Source organism: Puntigrus tetrazona, chromosome 6 (genome assembly GCF_018831695.1).
Source record: "Puntigrus tetrazona isolate hp1 chromosome 6, ASM1883169v1, whole genome shotgun sequence".
Lineage (NCBI taxonomy): Eukaryota > Metazoa > Chordata > Actinopteri > Cypriniformes > Cyprinidae > Puntigrus > Puntigrus tetrazona.
In genome coordinates, this window is record NC_056704.1 from 25,634,527 (window position 1) to 25,655,617 (window position 21,091).

Here is a 21,091-nt window from a genome sequence, read left to right on the forward strand (position 1 = left end):
GTCGGTTTCCGTAGTTTGGCCTGCATATAACTTCTTCCTGTCTGAGTAACCGGACGTGCGTGCTGAAGGTCGTGAATTAAACGGTAAATATCCAGTTTCTGTAATGCATAAACCTTTACGGTGAAATATGTTATTGTATGTGTTTATATTAAGTTGTGTTTCTAGTAACACTAAAGCATTTTCTTTTGGTTTAGCTAAACGTGCCTCGTTTTTTAACTACGTCTTGTCGCTGGTTTGCTAGCTAGTGTTAGCTAGACAGATTGTTCCGAGTCTATGGCACCGACTATGATATAAATCAGAACGGTCACATTTATAATAACAGAACACTCGGCTTTGCGCCTGCATCTACTTTATTACGTCTAACGTAATATGCATTTCAACCAAACGGCTAAAAACCTAGAGCTGCGCTGAATAGCACGTCTATATAAAACATACATTTGAACAATATTTGTGAATGATTAGACAATGTGATCGTGGCTCTTCGCATGGTTGTCCCGAAAGTCGGTCAGACATCCATTTGCGACGGACAGAGTAGCACGTAGCTGTGCTGAAGGGTTGTCGTTTGGCTGTAAATTGTGAGGTTTCTTTCATTAATGCCCATTATTGTGTTCTCTTTCTAGAAGTCCACAATGTCACTTCCAAGACCAGTGATGAGAGGCCTCCTTGCCAAACGTTTGAGGTTTCATTTGCCCATCGCGTTCAGTCTTTCCATCGTTGCAGCAATCGCCTTCAAGGTCAGTATCATTGTTAATCAATCCGTTTTTTGACTTTTTGGATGGTAAGATATACACACTATTAGTGGTCTTCACCGTTGTTTAAACTTATGATTGACATTTGATCTCTCACTTGAATCAAAACGATTCATTAAAAGTCCAACATCAACAATTTTTAGGAACATTTTTTTTTTTTTTACATTTTAACAGTCAATGAAATGTAATTAGATCTATCTCTAATTTGTAGTCTTGCATGATCCATATCTTTTTTTCAAAGTAGGGCTGGGCAATTTTTTTTATTTATTTATTTATTTATTTTTTTATCGATTAATTCAAATTTTGCAACTTTTTTTTTAACCTGATATAAATATTACCAAACGTCAGAATTAGACACTTTGACCATATGCTGTTAAAAAAAAAAGTCAAAAGTCTGTGTTTTAAAGAGGAAAAAAAACTATGCAGTGCAATCATATAAAAAGAACCTATGAGAAACCACTCATGTATGTATTCATTGTTTTCATAGAACGCTGATTATTAATAGTCCACTGGTTTTATACCTTCAGAAAGAGCTTTATTGTATACTCACACAAGGAGTTTTACTTGCTGACAGGAGCTTCCAGTGTAAAATATGCAGCAAACCAAGAAATTACATTTAATAAAAGAAAAACAGAAAAGTAAATCATGCATATAGAGGAAAAATATAGAGAAATGTACCCATTTAAGATTGTACAGATATATTTGCAAGTGAGTCATTTTGAATTACATTGCATATTGAGAGCTCAGGCATCTTTTCCGCAAAGACATTTAACAAGTGATTTGTTTTAACATTTTAAATGATGTTGAAAGCTCTGTGTGGTACACGTGGAATATAATTTTATCCAACTGTAGTGTTAATAAAGAAAATGTTATTTGAACCATGTCGTAGTTTACTTTTTTTCTTTTTTTTTTTTTGTCTAGATTTGATTTCTTTTGCAAAAAGCCCTAGGGCAAAGAAGTTTAAAACAGTTTTTCGTGAATGTGAGAAACGTTTTTTGTCTTTCTGCAGTACGCCGTAACAGAGCCCAGGAAACAGGCGTATGCTGACTTCTACAAAAATTACGATGCAATGAAGGAGTTCAATGCTATGAAGGAGGCTGGTGTTTTTGAAAGTGTCAAAGACGTTGAAAAATAAACCTGTCTTGTAAGTGGCTCTTCGATTTTGATTATTAATTTTTATTTTTTTAATTATTATTCATGATATTGCATTTCCTTTTCAGTTCATCTAATGATGATGATGATGATGATGATGATAATAATAATAATAATAACATTAATAAATATTGACCCATTTCTTACTAAAATACAAACTTACTTAATGGTCCAAAAATAGTTTTGTCCCTGACTATTGAAAAAATGTCATTTAATACCATACCCTTTTTTTGGTCATGCATTGGTCAATTTTGGGCCGTTTGACACATTCTTTCTGAGTAGTGTATACAAAATACACATTTAAGTTACACTTTTTTTTTTCCTTTTTTCAAACACATTGTTAATTTTACATTTGTAGATTTCGGGTTCATCTGAAAAGTAAATTTTCTCCAGTTCACCAATTTAGTCCCAGTTGTGTTATGAACAAACTGCAAAAACATTCACAAATTATTCACCAGATCAGTAACATTTTATCCTTGAAACGGCGAATTGATAATAGTATTTTCTGATTTTAAAAACCCTCAATTCTAACCTTTTGAACCTGCCTTTATCCAAAAGTCAGATCTGGAAATGTATGCAAATTAGTGCATGCATAATTGGATAATGCATTATATGCTTGTTTAAAAATAACATTTTAGACAATTTGCAATACGTAATGGTTGTGTGATATTAAAACTTGTTATTTAGCTGTGGTGTCACATTGACTTACACTTTCTTCTTTCTTTACAGGTTATGTTGCCCCTGCATTCCTGCTCTACAACTGAATCTTTATAAGATTGTCAGATATGAACATTAATGTCTGATGTTCTTATTAATATAAAATAAAACTATTGACAACCACCATGCGGTACTGGCTTATTTGTACTTGTACATGAAAATAAATGTTGAAACCTGACCTATCTTGTCAACATATGTTTCCTATGTTGTTGTTTTTTTTTTAACATGAAAATATACAATGTTAAAGGCCCATATCATTAAGAGGTTGGATGTTTACTTATCGTTTATGTAATTAACATATAAATAACTTAAATTCAGATTTTTAAACCCCAAATTATTTTTTTTTAAAGCTGTTTTAATAAAATAAAATAAAAATTGTTCTCGTTTAAAAAAAAAAAAAAAAAAAAAAAAAGTCTGTTGCTGCACATTTGTCCTTTTGACCTTTTTAGAGAAATGAAAATGCACTGACAGTTGATGTTTACTGTAATGTGATTTATTATTGGAATAATACCAGTATAATGGTGCATACAAAAAGTACAATATTTTTGGAAACTACATCGGTGCCACATTTATTACACATATTTTTTAATTATAGGTCTTTTATTTTGACGTGCGTCTTCACAACGCAGTACCGCACAGGAAGTGCTTCGAACAAGGAAAGCGGAAGTTGTTGAAGGACCAACTTGTGTTTTAATGTAAGCATTCTCACGGCCAATTTATATTTAATGCGTATGTTTAGTAATATACAGCTACAGTCTCTTTAATCTCGCCGAAACGACTGCTTGTGTGCTCTTGGTGAGTTGTTTATCAGTAGTGATGGTTTAGGTCGTCGCCTGCGCGGTCTGTACATGCGCTTTAGTCAGGCCTTTGTGCCAGAGAGCCTGAAAGTGGTCGGCATGTTTTGTGCGATGTGGATTAAACATCGGTTTTTGCATATGTAGCCTAGAAAACGTACAAACGAACCAGTTAAAAATATCAGGTAACTTCTGAAACGCTCTGTAGGTAACATATGATCTAATATGTGTCTAATAGCGTTTGGCGCCCCGCAGATTGGACAGCACTTGGCAGCTTTAGAACAGAAATTATTATTATTGCATATATACCTATATCATTTTGTAAAATATTATATGCAAGGTTAGAGATTGCATTTGCACTGGTAATGCATTTTATTTAGTGTTTTACGTTTATGATCATTTATGCTCTGTGTCGGTTGCAATGCGCATACATACAGTCCCGTGTTATTGCTATTAAATGCTGTCATTTTACCATGTTGCTATCACAGTACCTTTTAACATTGTATTATTTTGTTCTCACATACCATGTCTTACTTAAATAGTACTTCGTGGTATTTTTCAGAGAGTACGTGGCTTTTCCATATAAAATATAATCGTATGTTTAGTTAAATTGCTTTAGCAAATGTTAAGTCAAGATGTGCTTTTACAGGAAAAAATATAAAAGCTTTGAAGACATGGAAATATTGGGCAGTTTAAATTTTTTGGTGTTGAATGACAAATAGTTATCACCATCATGATGGGCCAATTTCAAGCTTTACTTTTAAAATGTGTAAAGTTGTAAAAAAACTTAAATTTGTATGTCATTGCAAGTCTTTTATGGTCTACACAACAGAAGTTTTGTTTTTATGTGATGCAGCGTTGGCTGAATTAAATGCAGAAGACTTGAATAGACATTAAAATATTTTTTTTTGCATAAAATATATCAAATAATAAATATTTTAAAATACAAAATAAAATGGTTATAGGCTTATATTTCATTGAAAATACTGAATTAAGTATCTGCTTGACTATTTAAATATATTATAAATGGAAATTTATTCCTGTGATGCAGAGCCAAATTCATAGCATGATTACTCCAGTTTTCAGTGTCACACGATCCTAATAGATACCGAAATAGTTTATCTTTTAGCCGTATTAAATAAAGTGTTTTTTTTTTTAATTAATTGTGATTCTGTTTTTGTTTTTCTGAGCCAAAAATAAATACCACACATATTTCCCTGATTTACAAAATTGACCCACTAAAATGTAATTCAGTGCAACAATCTTGTCAGGAATATTTACAACAACAATACATGTATGACACATTAAAGACTAGTTACGTTCACGCCAAATACTAATTAGTTGCAATTTTAAATTTTTTTAATTTGCCACTATCCTAGATTTTTCCCATTAGTCCTTCAGGTCGTTTTACCCTTTACTCTCCCTTATTCTTTTATATATTTGAATATTTACAAGCTAGAATAAGCATGTTGCTTGAATTTTTACATAAATATTGTGTTACATTAAATGACAACCTAACACTATTTCAACCAAATTTCGACATTTTATGCAAGTGGACACTTCACACTTCACTTTCTATGGACATAAAATCACTTTTTTGAATTTCTTGTGATGTGGACATCTCGTCTCGTCTCTGACCCACTTGTATTATATTCACAGGTGCCCGGGTGGATCTGCGATCTGCATCGGCCTACAGTCTGAGCTCTTCTTCTTTTCCACTATACCTCTGAACACTCATACGACCTCCATCTCTCTGTGTCCCACATGAGCGCAGCGTTCTATTCCCGCTGGGCCGAGCGCCATGCCTGACCGGGATAGCGCCTACCTGGCAGGTGGCGGCGGGGGTGGCAGCGGTACGGGGCTGGGCACCGGGGTCGGGGACGAAGGGGGGTCCGGGACGGGTGGAGAGGGTAGAGCGACAGGGGTTGGCGGCGCAGCCGGCTGCTCGGGAGGTAACGGGGGTCCCGGAGTCATGGGAGGCGGCGGGGCTTTAGGAAATGGCGCTTTTGGCTCCGGTTTGGGACTGGACGGCGTATGCCGGGATTTTTTGAGGAACGTGTGCAAGCGCGGCAAACGCTGCCGCTTCCGGCATCCAGACTTCAACGAGGTTCCCGATTTGGGCGTGCAGAAGAACGAGTTCATCTTCTGCCACGACCACCAGAACAAAGAGTGCGTGCGCACCAATTGCAGATTCGTGCACGGCTCGAAGGAAGACGAGGACTATTATAAGAAAACCGGAGAGCTTCCGCTTCGGCTGAGGGGGAAGGTGGCGGCCGGGTTGGGGTTGTCTCCGACCGACCTCCCTTTGAGTCGCGGAGAGGTGCCTATTTGCAGGGACTACCTGAAAGGAGAGTGCCAGCGGGGCAATAAGTGCAAGTTCCGGCACGTCAGGAAGGATTATGAGTATGAAGCCCCGTCCCGGGGTGGAGTCGGGTGTATGATGGGCGTCACCGGTGGCGTCAGCGGGATGGTGAACGCCGGCGGCGGTGGAGCGGGAGGTGTGGGTGGTGCCTGCGGCGGGATGTCTGGCCTCGTTGGCGGAGGTGTTGGTAACTACATGGGTATGGGGTGTCCCAGCATGGGCGGCTGCAGAGAGCAGGGCATGTCGGGTGGAGGAGGGGGCTCGTTGAGCAGCTGCATGTCGATGGGAACGGTGGGTCATCGGCGGTACGACAGGGGCCCTTGCTCCGTCTACGACCCTCTGTTTGAGAATGGCATGTTTGAAGCGGGGCCGGTGGAGGCGCCTGTCGACCACACGGCCCTCCAGCTGAAGAGACGGCGCTTGGAGGGGCTGCGGTTGACCGACGGGACCGCTGGGGGACATTATGACCTGGGGGTTCAGACCACCCTCTCGACCCGGCCGTTAGAGTACCGCTTACTGGAGGAGGAGAACGCCCTGCTGAGGAAAAGAGTGGAGGAGCTGAAGAAACAGGTGAACGGACGTTAAATGTACTCACTCACTTAGCGGAGTACAAAGGTATATCGCACAAATGTAAATTGCAAAATAATACAGTCCTAAAAAAGGCCTTATCTCTCTCCATTCTCATTCTGGTGAAATATAGTGCTTTAAGATGCATTGTGCATGATTTTTTTGCTAAAGACAAAACCTAGTGTACAGTTATCTAGTTTTGTGAACTACAGTAGAGGACATTTTTAGCAAAAGAACTATGTTTAATAATTCTGTTTTTAATTCTTGTTTTGTTTTATTAATACTTTAGTACTTTTCTTGTTTAGTAATTTTTTTCTTTATTAAATAATAGTTTTTTATTAGATTTTAGTTCACAATAAGAAGAGTTTTTTGTAGGGAGGCGATTTTTTTAAAAATTTTTTATTGTTTTGTTTAAATAACCTATAAAATCAGTAGTTTTAAATGCTATGAGTTAAATAATGATTCGTAACATTATAATGTGCAGTGTGAAAAATAGTCATAGTAAAAGTTTTGCTTGAGTGTTAAATGATGATCAAAGTAATCTGTATTTAATAATGTACTGATAGCAGGTACATATGGATGCTGTATGATGCAGATGTACAATACAGATGTAGAATGCATACGTTTTTGTCATTTTTGGAGATTGTTAGTCCCATCTTTGACTTTACTTTTTAAACTCTGCAATAAATCATCTTTTAAATGTCAGATGATGTGAGCATGAATATCGACAGAGTGTCTGTACCTATTATACGTGTTTCAGAAGCAGATTATGAATTCCGCAAAACAAAACATGCAAATCATCTCCAAATGCTTCATCTCAAGATCGGCGACAACTGTAACGACATCCCGCATATTTCAAATTCTCAAAACTCACGTCCCTCCTTGTTTTTCCTCCAGGTGTCCAATCTCATAGCCACCAACGAGGTGCTCCTGGAGCAGAACGCTCAGTTCCGGAGCCAGGCCAAAGTGATGACGCTGTCCTCCACCCCCGCTCCGTCTGAGCAGAGTCTGGCGCCCCCTGTCGGTTCGGTCAGCTCCTACAACCATGGCATCGCCCAGACGCACACCACCCTGAGCAGCGCCGGTCTGCAGCCCCGTCCCGTCACGCAGCAGGACCTGGTGGCCCCGTCCGGAGCTCCGACCGCCCCCCCGGCCAACGCGGCGCCCCCTACAGCACCCCCCCCGCACCTGAACCCCGACCCCATCTCTGCCGCCCTCGCTCAGACTATCGCCCAGGGAATGGCGCCGCCCGTTTCCATGGCGCCTGTGGCGGTTTCGGTCGCACCGGTCGCTGTGTCGATGGCACAGCCTCTGCCGGGCATCACGATGAGCCACGCGACCACACCGATGGTGTCCTATCCCATCGCCAGTCAGAGTATGAGGATCACAACCTTGCCTCATTAGCACGAACAAGCGTTTTCAGCGGTGTATACACAAGTCGGACAAATTCCCTTTCGTTTAACTTACCAACAACGCAGTAGGTTTCTCAGGTGAAGGCTCTGTTTTGACTGAAGGAACTTTCTGTATAGACAAAACACAGATCTCCTCTTGTGAATATATGAAGCGCGTTTCGGTTTTCTTGCCACGCTTTGGCGTACGATTGCCTTGAAGAGAGACGAAAGGAGGATTCCTTGGAGATTGTGGACGTTTATTGACTCATTTCGAAAGATGTAACTAATCACTACAGGATTGTGAATTTACTTGTTAGCCGTCGCTTTTAGTTTGACTTTTTTTTAATAGTTTGTTTCGTGAACTGCTTCTGTGTGAACCGATTATTGGTCTTTTGCACAAACTTAACGAATCTGAATTAATGAAGCACCATTAATAATTCTCGTATTGTTTTTCACACAACGAATCATATGTGGGCATAAAAATGTTTTATTTATTTCTTTCGGAAACTAAGTAACTGCATTTTTCCGTCTTAATTATTGGCCATGTTTCGTTCATCTTTGGTGAGTATCTTTCTGAAATGTCGATGAAAAATTATATTTCTTATCAAACCAAACTTGTTTTGTGAGTTTGAACGCTGAGCATAAAGTCGTTGTTTGCGGTCTCGGACCTGTTCGCTTATGATCAGATCAACAGAGAAGGATATGGGTGTAACTGTTTCACTACTTAAGTTTAAAAATACTTTCTTCATGCCCAAATAAAACAGATTTTGCACAGTTTTATTAAACGGTTAGATAGGAAATAGTGTTTTGTATTTGAAAAGCTATCACTTTATTACTCCTAATCAGTTCTCATAGGTGACCTGCCATCCTTTAGTGTCTGCTTGTGATGTTTTTAAGCTAATATGTAAGGTTTGGGGTCTCTCTTTCTGATTGAAGATGGAGTGCTTAATTATTAGGGATGTCATGCAAATGTAAAAGCACCAGCATGAAAAGTATAATTTGACCGTTTCAAGCTCCTCTCTGTCTTTAATCTGATAATCCTCCGGCATTGGGCCTGCAGGTCACGAGCGCATCTGGATGCCTTCGACAGACAAACTGGATGGTCTCTATATTGACAGCCATTAAATGAAATCTAACGTGAACGAATACGGTTTCTGAGCAGCAGTCAGTTAGTATCAGAGCAGCTACATTTCCAGCCTTCTTTTAGTGGCTTTAAATCATTACTAGCCAACTGGTGGAAACGTCTTTGAAAGATCTAACAATTTAATACATCTTTAATGTAGTTTCAACTGTAGATATCAGAAAAAAAACCATTTGCAATCATGACTATAGCTAATGCATTCAGTATGTTGCATGCCATTTCTTCATTTCAGTTGTAATTGGACAAGCTATCAAAAAAGATCCGGTTTCTATTTCCTTAATTGTATTTATTTAAACTAGCGAAAAACTGCATTGGATAAGTTCACCTGCAATTATACATAAACGACCACTAGCCAAATATACATTGCAGATATAGCTTTGGTTTTGGCCATTCAAGTTTGATACAAAGGTTTTTCTGATATGATGGACGATTAGCATTTCTTTAGGATTTAAAACAAATGATACCAACAAGTCAAATGTAATCATTGTTTCATTAGAACAAAAAATATTCCAGACAGCATGCATTAGGTCTCTTATCGTTCCGTTATTATGTACTTAGCCAGAACTGCTTTGCACGTGACTAAATCAGATGTTAGATGGTAAATCAGATGCTAGCCAGAACTAATGTACAGGTAAAAGCTTTGAAGAAAAAAACGCGTGCTGCGGCTCCAAAAAAGTTTTCGCCCTTTTTTGCACAACTGCGTCGTTTTCTGTGGGCGTGGATCTGCCTAAATAACGGTGCAGGCCACGCTTCGGGGTTTTCAGACTGAAACGCTGCGAGAAGGAAAAACAGCGTCATGCCAGAAGGGTAGAAGCGGCGGGGTGGTCGTTTTCGCTTTCTCGGGTTGACTTATTGATCCGCGGCGATCGGACGCGTCTGAGTCATCTGCGGTCTTTCCCCGTAGTCCTCGCGCGAATAAAAGGCTCGACTCGCGCGTTGAATTCGAGTCGCAAAGCGTTGCGCGCGATCGCTCCGTAATCGTATCAAGACTCTGCGTACAGACCGTCGGACCGCAATGTCGAACGTTGATTCAGGGCCGAAAAATGACTCGGACTCGGAAAAGAAGACCGAAGCAGCCCGGGACACTCCATCGGGAGAAATCGACGTCCCTAAAACTGAACTATTTGACGCCAAGGCGATTTTGTGGACTTTTGGCAAATGTCTCACCACCTTGTTGCCCGTGTACCTGGCTGGTTACTATCGGATGAGCACTAGTTTAGTGGTGTTTGGGATGATGGTTTACGCAGGATGGAAACACACACGTGAGGCGAAGGAAGCGAGACTGAAGTCAGCTATACAGTTAGTCAACGACGAACAAGAATACATATCCTCCAAATCATTTAGAAGCAGAAGAGACCTGCCTTCTTGGGTAAGAATGCACAGAAGTGCGTCTTTTGTCAATCCTGAATAAAACACTCCATTGTTATTATGCATACAACGTCCGAATAAATATACACGTACCCGTGCTACGAGTGAAACGCACGACGTGTTGATTTTAAAGATTTGCAAAGCTGCAAACGACTGAAAAGAGCGGTCACGTCCGACTCGCGAACGATTTGTTCTTTCGAATCTGTTCGTTTGAATGATTCAGATTCGCACGACGCTTGAGACGCTTTGCCGCAAAGGAGAAGCGTAGAAGTAAAACTGAGGAGAAGGACACGGACAGCTCTGCCATTTGTCGCAGCCCACTGGAGAACATCGTAAAAACGTCCGTGTTTAACATTACTGTTCAAATAATGAACTAAGTGATTCTCGTGACTTCTCTTTTTGAGCAGTGACTCAAAAGAATCGGTCACGATGAATCGCTTTATTGAAGCAAGCGGTTCGAACGAATCGGTTCGTGCTGCTGAAGAGTAGGAGCGGTCTGCAGATTTTTCGAGCTGATGGTGGCGCTGTATATAGGTGGTGCACAGTCTATACTGCATACTAGGGGTGCTGCATACTTGGCAAAATTCCCATCGCCCAAACCCTTTTGAATAGGCCTACACTGTTGCTTTGTCATCTCCTCCACACGTGCACAGTAGATGCTTCCATACAAGAGTTTATTCTATATTTGGTCACGTCTCACAACTGCCATGTGTTTTTAATAAGCTATGCATGTTATTGTTATGCATGTACGTGTTGAAAAAAGTGTTGGGTTTAATATATAGATGAATCATAATGCGTTTAAACGAAACAAAACATTCATTCAGTCGTTCGGTTTTAATAAGGATATTATTTATTATTATTTTGTTATTGCTATTCAAGAAAGAAATGGGTTTGTGATAGGCTTGTTTGTGCCGTTTCTTTGGTCTTTATAAGCACATCTTCTGTTGAACATTGTTGTGACATTTTGGAGCTAATACGCATTTACTATATTTGTGCTTATTGTTTGTTCTTTGTATTTCCAGGTCAATTTTCCAGATGTGGAGAAAGTTGAATGGCTAAACAAGGTAATTCAGCAAATGTTTTGGTTGACATTTGCTCATTGAGTTTCCACATGTAAAACTAATCCTGTGATCCCATGAATTCCTGAGCTGTGCCTTTAAACCACACCCAACCCATCGGTGTGACCCTCCTTTATGTCACAACAGCTGCCCGTGACCACACACACACACACACACACACACACACACGTGTCTGGTAAACAAAAGCTGCATATGCTATTATTACACATCCATTCTTAACCAAACACTAATTCAACCAACATATGTTCCAGCCTTTGAATTAGTTGATCAGCTACAATGCACATTTTTCCAGGAAATACATTTTTTTATGTCACTTTGCATCTTAAAAACCTTAAAAACAATAATATTACTAAATAATAATATAATTAATTTTTGTATGCAACTGCTTCATCGTAAAAATGATCGCAATAAGCACCAAAATATCATAATTAATATAACACACAATTAAAGATAAAACCCTCATTATAATGATAAAGACAAAATTAATATCCTCAAAAATGCATAACAAAAATGGTAATTAAACCGAGGTGATAGTAATAAAAGATAGCATAATGCATTAAAAATGTCCAGATAAACAATAAAGTAAAAAGATAATTTTCAATGTATTTTTAATTTTATATTAATGGTATATTTATGCAAAATAAAGTTTTTAAAAACTCTTTTTTCGGACTGAAATGAAGTTTTCTTCTTGGAATTTACTCACTGAGAGACAGAAAGAAGGAGGAGCGCATAGAGACATATCCCTTCCTAAATTCTTTATAGCATTTGTCCTTCTTTGCGATGAAGCTCAGCCCATTTCAGTAGTAGTTCTGCAGCGCACAAATGTTTAGGCTTGGCCTTCTTTATCAGTGATTCACGAGGCAGACATTTTACGCTGGCATCCATCCCAACCAAGTCTCTACCCTCGTCGTACCCCGTGGTCATGTGGTTCGTGCATGAGTCACAATGCTATATCTGTGGTTTGCTCTTGCAACGAACAATCCGAAAAACACTCTAGCAACTGGTGCTCTAGCTTCTGTCATCAGCTCTTAACCTCCACAAACAGCAACAGGTCGCTATAGTAACGAGGCAAACACAAGCGACACGGTGTAAACAGCTGCAAGCAGAGCAGAGAACACATCGGTTTTACAAACGTTAAGGGAACATTCCATTTGATCATTTTTCAAACATAATTAGAATGTTGCCTTCGACATACAAACAGATTGTAACATTTAAAATTTCTATGTTTTTGGGCATCTGGTTTTACAGCAAGACCAGCAGACAAGACACTTACAATACGTTAAAAAAATCACAATAAAAAACCTTATAATAAAAAAAAAAGAACATCAATTGAACGTCTAACTAAATGTTTAATAAAAAAAAACATTCCTTGAATTCCCAAGGTTATCCAGCAGGCCTGGCCATTCATTGGTCAGTATTTGGAGAAGCTGCTCACGGAAACCATTGCTCCATCCATCCGCGGCTCCAGCACTCATCTGCAGACGCTCAGCTTCACGAAGGTCGACTTTGGTGGCAAGGTCATACATGCACGCTCGCTCACCGCTACATAAGTAATAATACTCCATTGCAGCATTCTCGCACATCTCAGTCCAACACAGTGCGAGAGATTAAATCCGCTGAAACATGTCAGAACAGGCATTCTGTTTAAATCAATGCTCTTGAGGATGTTTTCAACCTCTGATGCCTCATGGCAAACTTCCTGCTAGGACATGACTGAAGTTTTGATGTTAAAAGGATTTTAAAAATAAATGGCGATGCAGTATGTTTTGTTCATTAACTTAGCTAACAGATGTTTTAAAATAGCTGATGAATAGTTCAATTCTTTATCCATCAACATATAAATGAAATACATAATCAAAACAAAACACTGCATGCTATATGATTATTAACCAAGATCAGAGAACCTTAAACGTGCAAATGTGTTGTTGAATTATTCAAACGTTAACTTTAATTCTCAGGTGCTAAAATTTTGTTAAAATTTAAAATATGAACTTAGAAATCTGAGGTTCGTTCGCAAAAGCAGATAGTTGTGTGTTACAGTTAATTTTAATCAAACTGCAAGTGGGTTATTTTGATTGGTTAGAAAAATAATAGATTTTTTATTTTCGAGTTATCCATTTTTGCAAATAAACTCTTCGTATTGTTAAAGAACTGAACCGATTTACCCGTTTAGCTTGATATTACAGTACTGTCTGCACATTTTCACATCGTTATTTTAGAACTTTCTTTCGTTTCACAGCCGATGAAGGTGGTTGGAGTGAAGGCCCACACAGAAAATGATAAAGGTCAAATTCTGCTGGACGTTTACATCAGGTGATGCATGCAGCTTTACATCTACATTTGAGGTTCTTTGCGTGAATGGGTTCCTGCAATGAGGGAACTGTCTCTCAGGAAGTGATTCACAACCCTTGCGTACTTGATATTGTGTCCGTATTTCTGTATTTTCTGCCAAACCGCTGCCAACTCAAATTTGTTCAGCCTGGCTGAGTTCGTTCAGAGAGAAAATGAGTGTGCGTTCTATTGAAAGCCATTTTCAGTTGATTTTAGTTTAGCGTTTGGCGGGCCGCGACCAATTCGGCAGAATTGTTAAGGTCAATAAAGTCCTTAAGATTCTTTTGATTTACTTGCGAAGAGTTAAAAGCAATACAATGGTTCCTCTCCGCCGTGTTTTCTCAGTTATGTGGGGGATGTTGAGATAAACGTGGAGGTGAAGAGGTATTTCTGCAAGGCTGGTGTGAAGGGGATACAGGTGAGATTCTGCATTTGTGCACAATCCCAATAAATAAATGAATAAATTAATGAATAAATTAATAAGAGTTTATTTGATTTTGTTTGTTCTCTCAGCTTCATGGAATGATGCGTGTGATTTTGGAGCCGCTGATTGGTGACGTCCCAATCGTGGGGGCCGTGACCATGTTCTTCATTCAAAGACCTGTAAGTTCTCTATATAAAAGGGTTCCTCAGTGGTTGTATGGATTTCGAGTTGACTTAACGTTTTTTTGGATAGTAAAATGTTGTTGCGTCGTATTTTCTTCAAATACAGTACCACAGGGTTTCCCAAGCTTGGGTATGTAAGCGGAAAAATGACAATAAATAATTAGTTCGTAAAATAAACACATGTAAAACAACCACTACAAATATTTGTTTACCTATTTGTCATGTGGCCATTTACCAACATGAGAGTACCATAAATATGCAAATATCAATTGAGTTTTTATTAAAATTTAAGCTCTCCTGGGTTCTTTGAAACACCTATACATCATGTTCATGTGCATCTGAAATATACTTAAGAAAATACTGGGTAATATAAGATGAGTTAAGATTAGGTTTAGAGGCTGGTTACTTAGGTATTACCCAGTTACTGTAATTATGAAAATAAGTAAAGCGCTGCACAGTTTTAGTAGCAAAAATAAAAGATTCATCTGGGTTGTTCTTTCTTTAAGAATTTTTGAATTTTTCATTATTACTCAAGTTAGAATTTTAGTTTTGTTAGCATCATGTTATGTTCTCCTTTGCCTTTTTTTTGTTAGAAACTGACCATTAACTGGACCGGTTTGACCAACCTGCTGGACATTCCAGGGCTCAAGTGAGTTTCAGTCATTAAAGATACGCAATGAGGTGTTTTTTTTCGGTTCAGTTCACTCACTGTTCTGAGCTGCCTCTGTTTTTGGCGTGCTTCTCTCTGAATATATTTCACAGCTTCTATCTCTGGTTCTGTCTCTCAGTGTGATGTCAGATACTATGATCATGGACGCGATTGCTTCATTCCTGGTTCTGCCCAATCGTCTCACTGTTCCTCTTGTGGCAGACCTGCAAGTGGCACAGCTGCGGTGCCCTTTACCCAGGGTAACACACACATACACACACAAGTTGGTATTTGTGGCTTATGGGGACTCTTCATAGGTGTAAGGGTTTTTATACTGCACAAACTGTAGGTGTATTGCCCTACACCTAAATCTACCCGTTATAGGAACTTTGTACATTTTTAGATAAACCCCCCCAAACACAATTTAGTATGTTTTTTAAGCCTTTTGAATTACGGCGACATTGGCAGTGTCCTCATAAACCACCTTCAGATTGTAATACATCTGTTATACTCATGTCATTAAACAAAATTGTGCACCATAAACCACAAATACCAGCAAACACACACATAGACCTTTACAATCGACCATATACATGTTAGAATCAACATACAATGCAACATTTTGACAAAAATACCCAAATGCAGTTGAAATATAAACTTCCATTCAATAGTTTGGGCCCACAATGGCTGCATTTATTTTTTTTCAAATATTGCACAAACAGTAATGCTGTAAAATATTATTAAAATCAAAGTATATACATTTAATATAGTGATATAGCTGAATTGATAGCACGGTTTCATAGTCTGCAGTGTCACATGATCCTTCAAAAATCATTTTGATATGCTGATTTGATGCTTACACAAGCATTTTGTGCATCTTTCTTTCATAAAGGGAGTTGTGCGCATTCACCTGGTGGAGGCCGATGGTCTGGCTTCGAAGGATGGAGTGATGGCGGGTATGTCTGACCCGTATGCTACGCTCAGAGTCGGCCCGCAAACCTTCAAATCCCGCCATCTGGACAACACGCTCAATCCCAAATGGGGTGAAATATATGAGGTTGGTGTTAAAACGACATCACATTATAATAAGTACAAAAAAAACTCCTAAATAAGCCATTTGATACCAAAGTACGACGTAAATGTGATAAACATCTTAACCTCATGTTCATCTGTGTCTTTCAGCTCAAACGTAGAGCCATTTACGCCACATTTTGTCTGTGATTACTCATGCTGTTCCTGTAGGTGTGTGTTTGGTGTTTCATGCATGAGTGTGTGTCTGTCAGGTCATCGTTCATGAGGTGCCTGGTCAGGAGCTAGAGGTGGAAGTTTTTGATAAAGATCCCGATCATGATGATTTCCTGGGCAGGTACCACATCACTGCTTTCTTCTCTGTCTATCCGTCTCTCCGCCATTTTCTCTTTAAAAGGGGTCATATCTAACTTGTTGTTTTCCCAAGTTCACGTGTAATGTTAGTCATAACTGTACTTGTTCTATATCATGATATGTCCTCTTTTATACAGATCTTTTCCAGATTTTTATTTTCTAAACATTGATTCATAATCTGCTATAACTATCAAACTCACCTGTTTTTAGCTGTTTTCTGATCTCACACTTTTCTTATCTTTGCATCGATTCTCTTGTGTGCAGAACAAAGTTAGATTTGGGGATTGTGAAGAAATCTAAAATAGTGGATGAGGTGAGAAAGTTTATTAATATTCCCGTGCATTTTCCCCTTTGTGTGTACTGTCAATGGAAAAGTCCACTTCTTTTTGGAAATAGGCTCATTTTCCAACTCCCCCAGAGTTAATAAGTTGAGTTTTATTGTTTTTGAATTCATTCAGCTGATCTCTGGGTCTGACGATAGCACTTTTAGCATAGCTTAGCATAGATCATTGAATCCAATTAGACCAGTAGCATCGCGTTCAAAAATGACCAAAGAGTTTAGATATTTATTAAAACTCAGATTTTAAGTTATATCGTGTTCCAAGACCGGCGAAAAATTTAAAGTTCTTAGTACACGGTATAACTACAAAAGGGTAAAGTTTTAAATTGCAAAAATATAGAAACTCTTTGGTCATTTTTGAACGTGATGCTACTGGTCTAACTGAATTCAATCATCTATGCTAAGCTATGCTAAAAGTGCTATCGCCAGACACAGATCGGCTGAATGGATTCAAAAAAGGTAAAACTCAGCTTTCACCCCATGATGTGAATTCTATTTTGATGAACCGATTTATTACAAACTACTAAAATCACATCTAAAACAAAACCCATGCTTTATATATTGAGTTATTATTGTTTATGAACTATTTTAACGATGAAGAACTTTTATTTCTTAGTGGTTCACCTTGAAGGATACCCCTACAGGACGGGTTCACCTCAGACTGGAGTGGCTGATGCTGGAAGCCGGCACAGAAAGACTGGAAGAGGTCTTGCAACACTGCACATACACAGAGCGCAGGGGGGTTTATTGGAAATGGGTGTGCTCTTTTCAACACACACGCTAACAGTGTTTTTATATACTCCACCCGTTAACTAATCCCAGGAAACTACAAATGTTCAAAAGCTTACTTTGCACACTTGGCAAACAGAGCGAATACAAACAATATTTCTTGCAGTTTGTTTGCTCCTCCTTCCATTGCCCTAATTTTTTTCTCTTTCTCTCTCTCTCTTTCTCTCTCTCTCTCTCTCTTTCTCTCTCAGGTTCTGAAGAGAAATGAAAGTGTGGTGAGTAAAACAGCAAAGCCGCCCTCAGCAGCCATCTTGGCAGTGTATCTGGACAAGGCTGAGGCACTTCCTGTGAGTAATACTCTCACATCCTCTTCCTGTTGCACTCTCTGTTCTTATGCAAACACCACACGCTGTAGCTTGGGCACAATATTGTCCCCACAGACAGGTGTGTAAAATCTGGCTAAAACCTGCTCTTGTGGACATCTGGGCATGTCTTTGATTGTAAAAATGATTCATAAATAAAAATTAGCTTTTAATAAAATAATAGTGCTTTTATATTTAGCTTTATATGACAGCAACGGAAGTTTGAGGCTGCATTTATTTAATTCAAAATGCAATAAAAAGCAGTAACATTCTGAAATATTTTTGCAATTTTAAATAAAAAATTTCTATTTTAGTATAGTTTTAATATGTAATTTATTCCTGTGATGCAAACTAAATTTTAAGCATTAATTCTCCAGTTTTCAGTGTCCCATGATCGTTTAGAAAACATTCAAATATGAAGCATTTCTAATTATTATCAATTTTGAAAACAGTTCAAAAGAACATAAATGTTAAAAATGTCACTTTTAAGCGATTGATTGTGCCTTGCCAAATAAAAGTATTATTTCTTTAAAAAGAAAAATGAATCAAACATTTGAACGTTGGTGTATGTAGGTGTAATTTTTACCTGAAAAGGAAGTGAAATCTGAGCTCACCCTAATTTTTGAACAAACAACAGTCCCTTTAAGGAAAATTACTTAAAAACATTCTAAATAAAGTCTCAATGAATGGCTGAAAATGTTTCCGTGAGGGTTACATGTAGTGTTAGGGGCTGGAAAATATCATCGGTGCAGTATAACAAACAATAGAAGTCAAAGGAAAGCTCCACCATTATTGTAAAAAGTGTGTGTGCGTGCGTGCAAGCGTGTTCATGTCTGTGTGTGCGTCTCTGGTTACCCACAGCCTGCCATTTCCCTTTTACTTTTTGGCAGCAGACCGACAGACGACCAACTCTAAAACAGAGTAAAAGGAGGACTGCAGCCATGTCTACAGAAACTATTAAGCGTAACTCGAGATTATATAACTTCACTTAATCGGCTCACAGCCCAATAGAGCACTTTGTGAAAGCACTTGCGCCGTTTCCCGCATCCAGAATATTTCACCAGACGTGCAGAATATTTCACCAGACGCCGTGCAAAACACATTGCGCACTTGCAACGAACAACCCAGAGCGCTCGAGCTTACAGTGCAGCGGTCTGGAGGATTTCACTTTACTGTGTGTTTTTCTGTTGTATGCCGCCAACAACCCAGATAATAATTTGACTTACAATGCTTTTAAGCAAACAATGCATTTCTCATTTTTACTGTGTCTTTTTACTCTGTTTTATAAAAACTGCAGTGAGAACATGGACTGTCAGTTAATGTGCTGCATTTGACAAAAAGCTTAATTCTTAAACACAAATAAAGTGCATATATCATATATGCATTCATAGTATCAATGTAGTATATCAAAATAAAACACATGGCATACTGCTTTTCTCACGATGTTCAGATAAAGGTGTACAATATTTAGTGTACGTAAACATAAGACGTTTTAAATGTTTTATGTAAGATAAAAAAACTGAATAATTCTATGCAACAAAGATGCATTAATTTGTTCAAATATGACATTGATGCAACTTACAAGTTAAGAACAGGTTTGCGTTTCACCTAAATTTTGTACTTTTTAGCAAAATTATTCTTCATTCTTCAAAAATGTAAAGCAGCACAATGATTTTTAACAGTAATAGTAATCAGAAATGTTTCATAAGCAGCAGTATATCGGACTCATTTCTGAAGGATCACGCGACACTGAAAACTGGAGTAATGATTCGGAAAATTCAGCTTTGCGTCAAAGGAATAAATGATGAATTTCAAATTACGCTCAAATAGAATGTTTTACTGTATTTTTGATTTGGCCTTGGTGAGCAAAAAAAATGATTTAAAATATTACCAACACTAAACATGGTGTATATAATCACTTACGAGCTGTATTTGTGTGAGTTATACAAATGAGTTGAAACGTGAAATATAATTATAAAAGATACTTGTTTTTAAAGTGCATTTGTGCCTATTTCTTTCGATTTTCAGATGAAGAAAGGCAATAAGGATCCCAATCCGATCGTTCAGATCTCGGTGCAAGATGTGACTCGTGACAGCCGGGTAAGATGCGCACCTAGCATCCGTCCAAAATAATCCATCCCAAGTGGTGCTTATTTATTTCCCATCCTCCAGATTTGCTGGAATACAGTGAACCCCCAGTGGGAGGACGCTTTCACTTTCTTCATCAGAGACCCAAGCAAACAGGACATTAATGTACAGGTATCCTAACCATCTTCTCTCTAAAAAGTTTTAAACCCTGGTGCGAACAGAGCTCAGATATCCACATCCACATTCAGAAGTCCACATTCTGCTTTTTCCATCTCTTTCAAGGTGAAGGACAATGACCGTGTTCAGGTTTTGGGAAGTCTGTCCATTCCTGTTTCCCGTCTTCTCTCTTGTCAAGATCTGAATATGGACGAGTGGTTTAATCTGGAGAACTCTGGTCCAGAAAGCCGCATCCACATCAACACAGTGCTCAGGGTAAACTCATCTGACACACGAAACACAAGCTTGAGTGCACAATACATCACATACAGGCTGCCGTGAAATACAGCAACAATGTGAAATATTATTACAATTTCAACAACTTGTTTTCTATTTGAAGATATTTAAAAATGTAATTCATTCATGTGATGCAATGCTGAATTTTCTGCATCATTACTCCAGTCTTTAGCGTCGTTTGATCCTTCAGAAATATATATGCTGCTCAGGACACATTATTATTGATTTTACGCTGCTTCATATTTTGTGGAAACCATAATACTTTTTTCAGGATTTTCTTGATGAATAGAAAATTCAAAAGAACAGCATTTATTTCATTATGAAAGTCACTTTTAATCAATCTTTGATGAATAAAAGTATGGATTTATTTCAAATAGTAAAAAAACTACTATGGACAGTATTTACTGTAGTATTTCATGTATTGCATAACACTTTTTCTACTATTGAGGAGGGGTAGGGGTAAGGTTAGGGTCAGGTTTAGTGGTATGGGTAGTTTTATAGGTGCGTTAAGATGTGTAAGGGGTTGGGTCAACAGTGTAATTAAAAATGTAAGCACAGAAATTAATTAAAATGTAAGTACATGTGCGAACACAATAAGTGCATTGCACCAAATAATTAATTTAATACATGTAAGTACACAGGCCAAGTGGGACGAAAACTTTTAAACAGTAGTGTATAATGTTGTATGGATTTCAAATCTATTATATTTGGAAAAAGACTCTCATTCTGCGTTGATGTCATTTCCTGCAGGTGCTCTGGTTGGATGAAGCTGCTGCAACTGCTTCTCTCCTCTCCAGTGACCCTTTTTCAAAGAGTTCTGCCTCACGTCC

At 38.4% G+C, this 21,091-nt stretch overlaps 3 protein-coding genes across 5 annotated transcripts in view; all 3 read left to right on the top strand.

The window, feature by feature from the left end:
• Window positions 1–8: 8 nt before the first annotated feature.
• LOC122347511 (cytochrome c oxidase subunit 6C-1) lies at window positions 9–2,796 on the top strand. Its single transcript, XM_043242868.1, has 4 exons — window positions 9–83; window positions 621–734; window positions 1,759–1,893; window positions 2,631–2,796. The coding sequence occupies exons 2-3, from the start codon at window positions 630–632 to the stop codon at window positions 1,882–1,884; spliced, it is 231 nt and encodes a 76-aa protein (XP_043098803.1). The 5' UTR covers window positions 9–83; window positions 621–629; the 3' UTR covers window positions 1,885–1,893; window positions 2,631–2,796.
• A 416-nt stretch (window positions 2,797–3,212) lies between these two features.
• zc3h10 (zinc finger CCCH-type containing 10) lies at window positions 3,213–8,346 on the top strand. 2 transcript variants are annotated; one of them, XM_043242862.1, is made up of 3 exons: window positions 3,213–3,413; window positions 5,072–6,344; window positions 7,239–8,346. In XM_043242862.1, exons 2-3 carry the CDS (start codon window positions 5,214–5,216, stop codon window positions 7,743–7,745), a joined length of 1,638 nt encoding a protein of 545 aa, XP_043098797.1. In that variant the 5' UTR covers window positions 3,213–3,413; window positions 5,072–5,213; the 3' UTR covers window positions 7,746–8,346. The 2 variants fall into 2 exon arrangements, with proteins under 2 accessions (XP_043098797.1, XP_043098798.1); XM_043242863.1 differs by having other exon boundaries at window positions 3,228–3,313.
• A 1,070-nt stretch (window positions 8,347–9,416) lies between these two features.
• esyt1b (extended synaptotagmin-like protein 1b) overlaps window positions 9,417–21,091 on the top strand; it is a 27,266-nt gene continuing 15,591 nt past the window's right edge. Inside the window, exons 1-17 of one of the 2 annotated variants that reach the window (XM_043241674.1) lie at window positions 9,417–10,242; window positions 11,264–11,305; window positions 12,703–12,837; window positions 13,560–13,633; window positions 13,997–14,069; window positions 14,165–14,254; window positions 14,851–14,906; window positions 15,046–15,166; window positions 15,799–15,963; window positions 16,190–16,272; window positions 16,554–16,602; window positions 17,246–17,335; window positions 17,610–17,705; window positions 19,749–19,820; window positions 19,893–19,979; window positions 20,091–20,240; window positions 21,012–21,091. The exon at window positions 21,012–21,091 is cut by the window's right edge and continues 37 nt beyond it. In XM_043241674.1, the coding sequence (XP_043097609.1) occupies window positions 9,889–10,242; window positions 11,264–11,305; window positions 12,703–12,837; window positions 13,560–13,633; window positions 13,997–14,069; window positions 14,165–14,254; window positions 14,851–14,906; window positions 15,046–15,166; window positions 15,799–15,963; window positions 16,190–16,272; window positions 16,554–16,602; window positions 17,246–17,335; window positions 17,610–17,705; window positions 19,749–19,820; window positions 19,893–19,979; window positions 20,091–20,240; window positions 21,012–21,091 (1,817 nt within the window). In that variant the 5' untranslated portion in view covers window positions 9,417–9,888. The remainder of the gene's footprint in view (window positions 10,243–11,263; window positions 11,306–12,702; window positions 12,838–13,559; window positions 13,634–13,996; window positions 14,070–14,164; window positions 14,255–14,850; window positions 14,907–15,045; window positions 15,167–15,798; window positions 15,964–16,189; window positions 16,273–16,553; window positions 16,603–17,245; window positions 17,336–17,609; window positions 17,706–19,748; window positions 19,821–19,892; window positions 19,980–20,090; window positions 20,241–21,011) is intronic. The other variant, XM_043241675.1, reaches the window with a different exon arrangement.